The 12,002-nt window shown below is 45.9% G+C and overlaps 1 protein-coding gene across 9 annotated transcripts in view; it reads right to left on the bottom strand.

The window, feature by feature from the left end:
• The window catches only part of SLC39A11 (solute carrier family 39 member 11), a 352,142-nt gene extending 349,188 nt beyond the window's left edge, over positions 1-2,954 (bottom strand). For 3 of the 9 annotated variants that reach the window (XM_070560113.1, XM_070560116.1, XM_070560114.1), the window contains exon 1: positions 2,881-2,954. Coding sequence is in view for 2 of the 9 variants with exons in the window: in XM_070560110.1 (XP_070416211.1) it covers positions 1,593-1,611 (19 nt within the window). In the remaining 7 variants the exon portion in view is untranslated. Of the gene's footprint in view, positions 1-1,592; positions 1,688-2,880 lie in introns of all 9 variants that reach the window. The other 6 variants (XM_070560110.1, XM_070560109.1, XM_070560112.1 and 3 more) reach the window with 6 other exon arrangements.
• Positions 2,955-12,002: the final 9,048 nt, after the last annotated feature.

The raw sequence follows: 12,002 nt of genomic DNA, 5'->3' as shown, positions 1-12,002 counted from the left end.
TAATTACATTCGAGAAACAATCTGAGGCTGAGCTTTTCTCACTTCAAGAGAATTCCTAAGTATGCAGAATAACGGCCAAGAAATCCCAGCCAATCATAAATTAAATAAGCTTAGAGCCAAATAATTTCAAAAGCAAAATTATAAAAGTCTTTAAAGTACTTAATGTGGAATGCGGGAGTATTTTAATATGCTTGGTGCAATATGGGGTGAGATCTCTAAAAGCAGCAGGAGCTCTTTAGGGGCGTAGAAATATCCTAAGAGGCCCCAGGGAATGAGCAGGGAGCCAGAATTCCAAGAAGCTTTCTTCCCCTCCCTGGGAACAGAAGCAAAACTCATGTCTGTGTATTAGCTGTGGTTCAAGGAGGAGTGATGCGAGGACAGGGTAGGTCTGGCTGAACCTTCCCAGGCAGAATGGTGGTCTCCTACTGTCCCCCTCACCCCAGGGAATGGGACCAGCAAGCCAGGAGCCACAGAGATGGGATGGTGGGGAGGGAAGCCCCCTTGAGTGAAGAGGGGAAGAAGGTGGAGAGGTGGTCCCACCACAGTCCATAGTCAAAGAGAGGAGCAGACCCCAAGGCTCTCCAGACCCCCTCAGACTGAGCTGGGTGGGAACAAGGCCAGGACTGGAAATGTGTTGCTGCTTGGGAGGGCATCTGAGAAGCCCTGTGTAGTGCATTGAATGGTGGCCTCCAAAAAGATATGTTCAAATCCTAGCCATGGGTACTTGTGAATGTTTCCTTATTTGGGAAAAGGGTCTTTGCAGATGTAATTAAATTAAAGTTCTCGAGATGAGATCATCCTAGATTAACCAGACGTATCCTAAATCCAACGACATGTGTGCTACTTATAAGAGACGGACGGGGAGAAGACGGGGACACAGAGAAGAGAAGGTGAAGACGGAGGCAGAGACTGGAGTGATGCGGCCACAAGCCATGGGATGCCTGGAGCCACCAGAAGCTGGAAGAAGCAAGGAAGGATTCTCCTCCGCAGCCTTCAGAGAGAGTGTGGCCCTGCCCACATCATGATTTCAGATGTCGAAACTTCTGGCCTCCAGAACTGTGAGAGAATCAATTTCGGTTGTTTAAGTCACCCAGCTGTGCTATTTTGTGGCGGTACTCCTAGCAAACACACACGGGGCTGAAAGTCACCAAAGCTTACACCATAAAATTGAGCGCTGGGAAGAACCTCCATGAGCCTCTGGTCCAAGCCTCTCGTTTCACAGATGACCGAGGTACGACCCTGGTCACTGGTTGATGCCAGAGCCAGGGCTGGAACCCAGATCTCCCATAGCCCCATTTCTCCCACATTTCACACATTTGTGAGTCCCTAATCATGCTCAGCTGTCAGATTAGAGTCATAGCTTTCCAACTCAACCATGACAATGATTGTAAGCAAGACTACAGGGAAATGGGTCAGAACCCCAAAGCTAATAAAAATGTTTCAAGAACTTTCCAGGCATACCGCTAACAAGCAACTGACGCTCCCGTTCCACGTCTTAACACATCCTGAAAGCAAGAGGTATGAACACTACGGTTATTTTCATGGTAAGACTTCTACAACTATTTTAAAAGACTACGTAATTGAAACTTTACCCAGATTCACACTGGCCATTTTTTTTAACCTAAAGTCGTTGTGAAAGGTGAGGCTTCACAGTCTTGCCACATAATCAGGCAACCTCAACAGGAGCCTGCAACAGATAATAATACAAACAGAAAGCGTTACGCATAACAGGCGCTCAAAAAAATCATTTGTCTAAAATGGAATGATGGAGGCTACAGTTTGCGCTGTGCTCTCTGCTCCTGCTAGGGGGTTGGCCCAGCAGGATGGTTTCCCAGGAAATCGCTTAATAAAACTATTTAAAATATAGGGGGAAAAAGATGTTGATCACTCTAATGCTCAACAAAAGAAGGATTGTTCAGTAAATTACAGAATGTAAACTCAATGGACTTTTATGCAGTGAGTCAAAATGATAAACACTGCAGCAGCATAGGGAATAAAATATGATGTGTTTTGTGAAAAAGGCAATATATGAAAATATGTGCCATTTGTTATTACAGTAGTAAAAAATATGCAAGTAACAGAAGAGTGGAAGGGAATTCATACAGATTACTGTAGTTGGGGCATTGGGTGATGAGAGCGTAGAACTTTTTCTCCTTTCTATAAGGTTATGTTCCTTTTATAATTTAAAAATATTTTCGTAAGTTGTAAAAGAAGGTGAATACAGAAAACGAGCCCCATTGGGCTTAAATCAGACCTAAAGTCAGTAGTGAAACCCAATCAAGGTGCTCGTAATTCTCAGCACAAGACTCTCAGTCAATAAAGGAGACTCTCTGAGCTTATGTCCAAAGCCACCTGGATGTTTAAAACACTCAGATCTTTGGAAAGCCAGGTCCCCTTGAAAATTTCCACGATTTGTTTTAATCAATCATTCCCCAAGAATTTTCTTTGCCTCATTAGCTCTTCAACAGGCCAGCTGCAGAATGAGGTAGTCTACATGTGACAAGAACCGAAGGCCCGAGGAAGTGCCTCCCTCCCTCCCACACGCACGTGCTCCTCCTGGAGTCCCTGGGGACCGCCTGTCACCACCAGGCAAGCCTGTCGCACTGCAGTTCACCTCTCTTGCCTTCTACTTTCACAGACAGATGGTTGGCGGGGCCTCGGCTCAGCCAGAACATCTGAGCCCTGAGGCTCCCACAGACATGTGGGCTCCCACCACCCACCAGAGACCCCGTTCCTCTGGTCATCTCAAATGCTCCCTAGAGACTCCCAGGAAACCACAATTTCAGGGCAAAGTGTTAGGATCTAGGACTCCTTTTTTCCTCCCTCCATCCCCAGAAAAGTACAAAGAGCAGGCCTTCGTGCAGGGTCCCTGACACATACCCAGCTGCCGTCATGGGGCCACATGGCAGTTGGACTTTAGAATGTTGTCTCCTGAGGTGCCTGCTTCTCGGGTTGAGAGCGATATGCTGAGTTCTTCCAGAACTTTCTATAGCCATAGTGGGGAAGTACTCTCTAGTTCATTTTAACATCAAAATCTTCTTGTGTTCATTTTAACAAGCAGTGATCATCTAGGATGTAACCATCTCTAACTATAAGCCACCTGTTATTATTTCTCTAACCACCCCCCCAAAACAGTTTGAAAGAGTTTCGTCAAACAGTGTTAAGCAAGAATTAATTCTTTCCCCCATTTTTTATTCATCTAAGACACACTAATATAACCACCAATCAGAGTTTCAGATCAACATAACATATCAGTGCTACAGAACTGAGAGGCTGTCATTCCAGCCAAAAGCAAAGAAATTGGATTTTAATTTGCCTCGTTTGGCCTTTGGAAATATCAGTAATTAATGAACATGGTACTGGGCAGTCCCTTCAAGCTCAGGAACCCCAAGCTGGGAATCATGGCTGCAGAGGGTAGAGAATAAATGAAACACACAGTGTTTGGCTTCCAGAAACTGGGAAAACAACAGTGTAAATATATCCACACAAAACAGCTAACGATGTGAGCAGCTCCTACCCCTTGTCCATTGCTGCTCTATCATGTATACCAATTAGGTTTTTCAACCTTAAAGGGAATTATAACGAATGTGGACCCTCTGTCTGGTAAACGGAGAAGGCACTTAATAAGTATTTGTCAAGTAAACGAGTGGTGACCTACATTTTTTTAAGACTCTTAATTTTCACAGTGCACACTCCCAGGCAAGACTTCTAGAACGGGATCTCACAGAAAGCCCTAAGTGCAAAGTTAATCAAAGAAGTCAGTGCAGCTACTGGTCCAGGAAGCTGCTGGGCTCACCCTAAGATGGTCTCCTCCCCGAAAATGCTTATTCATTCTCTTCTCTTGAAAAGGCTACCCGATCTTTGAACCCTTATTCGGCCAGATTGTGGTTACTACTGAGCTGGAAACCAGTGCCACATCGATTAAATGCTGGGAGTCCTAGAATAGAGATCACAAAGTGCTGGAAGACTGAAGGGGACGGTGAGGGCAGGATCCCCATAGAACAGTAAAGGGTGTGGGTAGGCAAAGAGGAAGGGAGAAGGCAGTCTTGGTCGGGAGACCAGTTTCAGCAAAGACCCAGAGGCAGAAATTAACCGGGGGTATTTGGCCAACTGCACTGAAACTGGTAAAGCCATAGCAGGAAGGGTTTAGATGGTGTGCCTACTGATTCTGCCCTAATCCACCTGCAAATCCACATCAGTGCAGACCCTACACTCCATCTAGCGTGGGAGACCTTAGTAATGGGAAATCTTGACCTTTTAAAAAGATGAGTCATGTGTATTTGTCACCCATTGAGAATATAAGCTACTTAAGAGTTTGGAGACATCTTACACTTTTTTTCTACCCACCATAAAACTTATTTCCTTGAGCGCAAAACCCTGGAGAACTTTTATCAGTCAAGAAATACTGAAAGTGTTAGAGTAGGGGCATGGCCTGCTGAAAGGAGGAGATGGGGAAGAATCTGGAAGCAGTGGGTAGAAAGGATGGGAGGAAGAAGAGACGGGAGGTTGAGGGACCTTTGGGTGAACAGCACAATTTATAGGTAAAGGATGAGAAACACAATCCTTCTGGTGACACAAAATGTGCCCCGATGTTAGGCAATGGCGTTTCCTGACTTCATACCTGTTTCTGTTGCCAGAAAAGGAGAGAAACTAACACAACTAAATAGAAAGCTTTCCTTGAGTCTCCACTGCATGGGACTCAGAGCCTTCCTCATTAAAGGAAATTTGAAAGGTCTAACCTTGCCCGTCCCCTGGGGATATGGGGGGGCTCACAGGGTGACCAATCACCCTGGTTCCAAAGCACTGAAGGGTTTCTTGGATGCAAGACTTTTGGTTTTCATTGGAACAGCTCTGGGCGAACGAGGATGAGTGGGTCACTCCGCATCACATCACACACGTGAAAGAAAGCTGACTCTTCAGGCACAGAGTTTTGCAGAGGGCTTTCCCATTATCCTAATTTAAGTGAACAGTGGGAGCCATAATCCCAGTCCCCCCACAGGCTTAGGCATCCCACAGGTCAGGTTAGGGCCTTGCTTCCCCATGCGTGATCTATGCGCTTGAAGCATGGGCACCACCTAGGAGCTCCCAGGGGGTGAGCCTGGTAGAGATGCAAAATCTCAGGCCGCAGCCTGACCTGATGAATCAGAACCTGCATTTTAACCAGATCCCCAGAATATTCCCGTGTACTGGATATCGTGTGAGGAGCAGAGGGTTTTTTAATAAAATTAGTTCCTTAAGCTGTCTGTGAGTCTGTGCGTGTGCTATTTCCTTTATTGTTTCAATATCAGGAGAAACCATCCAAAAGAGCCAAGTGGATTATAGCTTTTTATTAACAATTACAGCATCACGCTGCAGGAAGGCTGTGCTGGATGCCACCTAAAGAGTCATTTTATTTCCTCTCTTTCTTCTTTTCTCCAGATTTCAAGAACGAGAATGCGACAGTCCAGAACAGCATCTCGGATTCAGCAGTCGCTTTGTTTATTAGGCCAGCATTTCCCAACCCCAGCACTATTGCTATTTTGGGCTGGACCATTCTTTGTTGTGGAAGGTAGAAGGCTTAGCAGCGTCCCTCTACCCAGTGGATGCCAGGAGCACCCCCTCCCAGTTGTGACGACCAATGATGTCTTCAGACGTTGCCCAATGTCTCCTGAGGGGCACAACAGTCCCCAGGGGAGAACCACCATCTCAGACAAAAGAGACACTCTTAGGGCAACAGGAACGGAAGGGAGACATTAGGGCGCTTCTGCCTGCCAGGGAATTCATTAAAATCTCGAAAACAAGGCCAAGCTGATCCCTGCAGGCTCCTGGAGAGAACCAGCTGGGTGAGCTAAGGGCACACCCCATGTCTAAGACGAAGCTTTCAGCTGAGGACGCTAATGAAGACAAGGAGCCCCACTGCCATAAGCTCCCGCCGCCTGTCCCTCCACCCAGAGCTGCTCTTTATTATTTAACCCACAGAGTGCGAGGAAGGCCTTTCCCTTTTTCATTAGAGTGCCATGCTGAATGACACTGGAGGCTTTCTAACCGCATCACTAAAAAAAAAAGACTGGGTAGTTTCTGTTCTAATCACTGGAGGAAACCATCCGGCTCGCTCCTCCCTCCTGGGAACATAAGGCACGAGGGCGAACCAGAGCACCGGCAGCTCGCTTCCCACCCTTGGCAGTGCTACTTCCTAGTTACCGTCTGAGCAGCCCCAGAAGGCTTGGGGACGGGGGAAAGCTCCCACTCTGCGTCCAGGCTGGGCTGAGCCTCACCCTCGCTCGATGCACATAGAGAAGGTTAACTACTGTATCTTGCTGATTCTAAGATGCACGAATCACCACCCTACCCCCAATTTGGCATCTCAGAAACCTGATTTATCTTGCAACGTTACAGTCGCCGCCAGCCAGGTGGCCTGTGGGAAGCAGCCGTCACAGCCCGATCGTGCTCCAACATCGGAAGCACAGGCACAAAATTCTCAGTAGGGCCTCAGAGGTTGGGAAGAAGCAGAGGGGGATACTTTTGGCCCCTGGGAGATAGATGGTCATGGAGAACAGGTGAGGAGATGGGGAGTCAAATGCCTTCAGTAACATTCCGGAAGGACGCAGAGTGGGCCAGTCCTTCATCAGTGCTGCTCAGCCTGTGGTTCTTGGACTGGGAACATCAGCACCCTGGATCCCGCAAGAAGTGCACATTCTCGGGACTCACCTCAGACCTATTGCACCAGAATCTCTGGGAGTGAGGTCCAGCAATCTGTGTTTCCACTAGCCCTTCAGGACATTCTGAGAAGCACTCCTCTATAGATTGGCTTAAATCGAGAAATTAACACCATTGACTTTTATTTCTTTTAGGGATTCTTTTAAGAAATGCTACATCAGCAGCACTCTAGATGGGGATTAAACTTTATGAGAAAAAAGGACTATCTAAGTACTCTGACTTGAAAAGTTATTGAGAAGCTTCAGGCTCAGATATGACATTTCAGGAAGTGATTCCTATTCCAATTAATTTTAATCATCTTCCCTTTATATGTATTCATAACATATATATTTATATAAATGTGTGCATCTATGTATATTTTCCTTTGTGTGTGTACATAATATAAAACTAAATATAAAAGAGTTCTTTTAATAAGCAAAACTTAAAATTTCTAAGTATAAACAAGTCATTTCGTTTTGGGCAATATGTTTTTCTTTTTCTTCCTTGAGAAACTTGGTGATTCTCAAAATAATGGGGCATCCTCAGATTGATGGAGTCTTAGATTCAATAAAATGCAGTATTCTGCTATCTAATTTTACTTCGTCTAACCGAAATCTCTTATAATACAGTTTGATCCTTTTTTTCAGCAAGGCTGGACTGCAGCTCGTCATCATCTTCTATGTAATCATGTGTTCCATCCTCAAAGATGATTAATGCGCTCTTTCTGAGCTCTGTTTTCCTCCGCTAGGCTCTTCCTCTGAACCCTACAACAGTCCCATTTCCCAAACCTCTCAGCCTCATTGTGGCTTTCCACTGAATTCCCTCCAACGACTTGCTGCTCCTCTTCGATTGTAGAGTGTCTATAGTAAAGTGTGGGGTAAGTTGCCAGGCTAAGTAAGTTGGACATCTGGACCACAGCTGTGTGCTGCTAGCAGAGGCTGGCTTCAACCCTTGAAAATGAGCTGAGATGGGGTATCTGGGAGGGCCTGTGAACCAGAGACAAACCCCTTTGTGGTACCTAGGACCCCAGAGTTCTCAGATCAGTCATGAAACCAGAGAGGAAAGTTAGCACATCAGCATGATAAGCAGCCATGAATGACATTTATGCTGCCGGCCATCAGCCCTTGGACTTTTCAACCAAATTTCTCTCTCAGGGCCTGTGTGAGCTCTGAGGTCCCTTAGTGATCCGACAGGAATTGACTGGAGGCTAACATAACTGCTTTACAGCCAGATAAATACAGCCCAGAGGGAACCAGGACAAGGAGCTGGTGGCCGCTGACATGTCACAGGCACCAGCAGTGGGCTAAACTCACTGGCCCAGCCTTTTCTGAAGCAAGCCTGGCCTGGAGAGAGAGGCAGCTCCTTCTGTCTCTTTGGCCTTTGAGGAATTAGAAAGTTCAGCTTGAAGGATGGACTTCAGGAACCAGAGGCATCAATGAGGTGTGGCGGCTGGCCATAGAGCGCAGCACACCAGGGTGGATTTTAAATACTTCGAGGTGATCATTAAATATTCATTGAATGAAACAGGCACAGATAAGGGTGTGGATCTTGAGATCAGCAGATGAAAACTTAAATAACTGGCAACGTGTCATTTATTTGTTTTTATTTGTGGGGATACGGGGGAGGGGTTGTGATGTGTTGTGTTTGATTGGTCTGCGTGTTCCCCTGGGGAACGAAAGCTCCAAAGCTCACAGACAATGCGGACATTGTTCAGCCTTGTATCACCAGCACCTAGAGAGGAATCTGCATGGCAGGCGCTCAGTGAATAAATTTGCTGAATTCACCAATGAATCCATTGGTTCAGAGACCTCCTTCCAGCTTAGACTGGAGATTCTCAACTGGTCAGGTTGGGATAGGCACGGAGAGGCCAAGAAGATGGACCAAGACCATCTCAGGAATTTTTTTAAATTACCTGTGAAAGCTAACACTTTACCACGCACAAAGTACCATTCTAAATTCTTTACCTGTTGCAACTCATTTGATGTTCACGGCAACCTTAGGAAGCTAGTTACTGATACCATGCCCATTTTGCAGACAGAGACTGAGGCATGCCCCCGCACTGATGACAGGAGTGTCTGAGATGCATCTGGATTGGCAAGGTCCTGTAATTGAGAATAACCACCCTGGGGACACTGTTGGGTGTGGAAGGGCCACAGATCCTTTAGAGTGTCAGGGCAGAGAGAGACACAGGGGGGAATCACTGCCTTAGCTCATTATAGTGGATGGCTGTACCCGATCAGTAGTCATAGGCTGATCTGGGGGTGTGACACACCAAAATGCACAAACACCCTGCACAACATCCCCCAAAAGTGGACGTGTGGCCTCTTATTGAATCCTCCCTGTGACAGGGACCGCACTACCAATCTGGTCAACGTGTTGTGTCTCTCCCTGTAGCATTTCTACCCAGTGGTTCCAGCTTTGCCTCTGGAGCCTCCAGCATCCTTTTCCTGTTACCTAAAGGCAGCATTCAGGTCATCCATCTCTTCCCTCTTCAAACCCAGATGGGAGTTTTTCTGACCTAGCCCAGGCCCCTCACCACCCATGCTGCTGCCCCTGGAGTGTGGTATAGCTGAGCATGCACCCTCTCAGAGCGCTCCGAGGACAGGGAAGGGTCGGCCCTGCCCACCTTCCTCCTGGCACACAGCTTCCGTCTCTGCAGCCTATTGATTCTTCTCATGTTATGCCTTGTCCTTCTCCAATTTGGAAAATATCAAAAAGAATGAAAAAGAAAAAGAATCATCCCACATATATGTGTGCATATAACACACACATGTATGTACGTACATGTGTATATATAGATATGTGTGTATATATATTCACACACCTATTGTACATCTATGTATGTCTATATATGTATATGTATATATCTGTGTGTATATTTACATATGGATATATACACGCATACACATATATGCACATATGTATATCCATATATCTCTTTACTTGTATGATATATAATTATATTAATTACATAACTATTAAATTATGTTATTGTATGATATGATATATATCTTATTCTACACTTGTTCTTCTCACCATGGCTATCTCCCCAAGCCTGTGCACATGACTCCACCTCGTCCTTCGTATCCGCGCTGTTGTATTCCATTGCGGAGATGAACTGTGTTTTGGTTGACCAGTCCCCTCCCGGAGGACTTCTAGGATGTTTCTAATCTTTTGCTAGTATAGACAATGCTCTAATGATTACTCTCGTGTATATATCTTTAAGCATTGGTGAAGATATTTCTATGGGATCCATTCCTGGGAGTGCAAGCTGGGTCAGAGCGTATGCCTATTTATCTTGATAAATACTGCCAAATTATACTTCTGGAAGAGTTCTCCGAATTCCACTTCCATTATTAGTGAGGGGGAATGTTTTTTCAAATCTGACACTTCATTGATATCCTTCCCCCAGTGTCTGAGGTCCTCCCACGTGCTAATGTGCTGGCTATATCCTCAGAGAGGCGTGTGGTATGGCGGTTGAGGGTATGAGCCCTAGTATCCAAAAACCAGGATTCCCACCTTGCCTCTACCTCTCTTTGCCTGTGCCTCCATTTCATCATCTATACAATGGAGAACTCAGAGCTGCCGTGATGCAGGAATGGTATCGGTACAGCACTTAGAGCCTTTGCCCAGCTCTTTCAATTTCAGCCAATCTCTGGAATTCTATATGCTCTACGCAGTCACCTCTTTCCCTCACCTCTCCCAACCACCAATTTCACTTCTGGTTCTCCCATTATTCTTTGTCTGTTTGTCTTCCTCCTTAATCCTCTTGATCTTCCTGACCACAACTCTTTTTTCTTATACTGGCAACCCATCTTTATGTGCAGATACCATTCCCTCTGTTTTGACCCCCACCTACCTGGGATGTTGCCCTTATGGGCAGCACTCAAGCCCACCAAGCTTGCCCAAGCATCAGGTCCACGCAGGTTGAATGCCTTGTTAAAATCCCATGGTACCATGTCCACAACGCATCTACCAGCCAGTGGGTAACACCAAAGCAGTTTCTTCTTTGTAGTTCAAGTTTTTCAGTGCACACAAACCATCTACAGTGTAATCTATCCTAAGAACACACCTGGAACTGACAGTAAATTAACAAGCCTTGGTTTGAAGTCTTTTCCTTCTTAACTATTTGGAAAACACAGACTAAGTTGAACGTCCCTGGTCTTTTGCCAGAATCTCCCTTCCTTGTGTTCCTCCAAAACCCTACTCAGCAAATCCACAATTTCACCTACAAGTCTTTGGCATCCAACTCATCTGAGTCAGGAGCATAGCTGTTCAGTCATGCCAGCCAGAACTTGTATTCCACCTTGGTGATCTCTGGAAGTGACTTAATCCCCATCTCCTGCCCCCACACATTAGCCTGTACTTCCATAAACAAAGATTTCCAATGAGATTTGTACCTGTTGCCATTAAACAGCTAACCCCCATCCCCAAATCCAGAGCTGAGAAGCAAAAGGCCACACAATTAGCCACATACAACTGAAAGAACAGGCTCTGCCGGCGAGGAGGACGGCATTGGAATTGAACAGGACCAAAACTGCTTTATGATGATTTTTCTGCTGGGTGCAGTGACTTTCTTTCCATGTTTATTTGGAAATGACCTTTAAGCAGAAAACAACAAAAGTGAAAAGCTTCAAAAGACTAAATTAGATAATGCAGATGTTCCCAGTGCTCAGTTATGGCCAAGGATACAGGGGAGCATAAAAGCAGCTCTGCCCTGGGAAGCCAGCATCTAGTCTGTCCATTAGACTAATAAGTGAATACAGAGTTCTTGCAACCCTTGTCAATCAGACAGATCATTGAGGACCTGAAGCCAGGGTGACCTGGACAAGAAACATGATTATTTCCAGAACTGAACCCTAACTACCAGTTGACATTTCATGTCGATTCTCTTTGGAGCAGAGGTAACTGCATTACTTGGCTGCCCAACAAATGATTTACCATCTCAGGGGAGACAAAGTCCCAAAGGTCTGGGCCAGGTGGCGGCTTGGTGAGCCCTGCATGCCCCATCGTAAGCTCATTCCAATGGAAGACATCATTCCTTTACAGTAATTGACTCATTGCTGAGCATCGGCCACGCACCAGGCTCTTTGCTAAGTGCTGGAGAGGCTTAAATGCTAGAGAAAATTCAGCCCTTCAAGGTCAAAGATGGGGAGAGAACTGGGCTACTGGTCCCATGAGACATGACCAATTCCACCGTGGTAGGTTTCTCTCATGTGTGTGTCTTCTTCTACTGTGTGTGCTCTGTTCTTCTTTCTCTCCACTCCCCCATTTTCCTCTTTCTGGCTTATATTTCATTCTACCAATGATGGCAGATCCAGGTATTA

Source organism: Equus przewalskii, chromosome 10, assembly GCF_037783145.1.
Source record: "Equus przewalskii isolate Varuska chromosome 10, EquPr2, whole genome shotgun sequence".
NCBI lineage: Eukaryota > Metazoa > Chordata > Mammalia > Perissodactyla > Equidae > Equus > Equus przewalskii.
The sequence above is the reverse complement of the archived record's forward strand: the minus strand, read 5'-3'. Positions and strand labels throughout refer to the sequence as shown.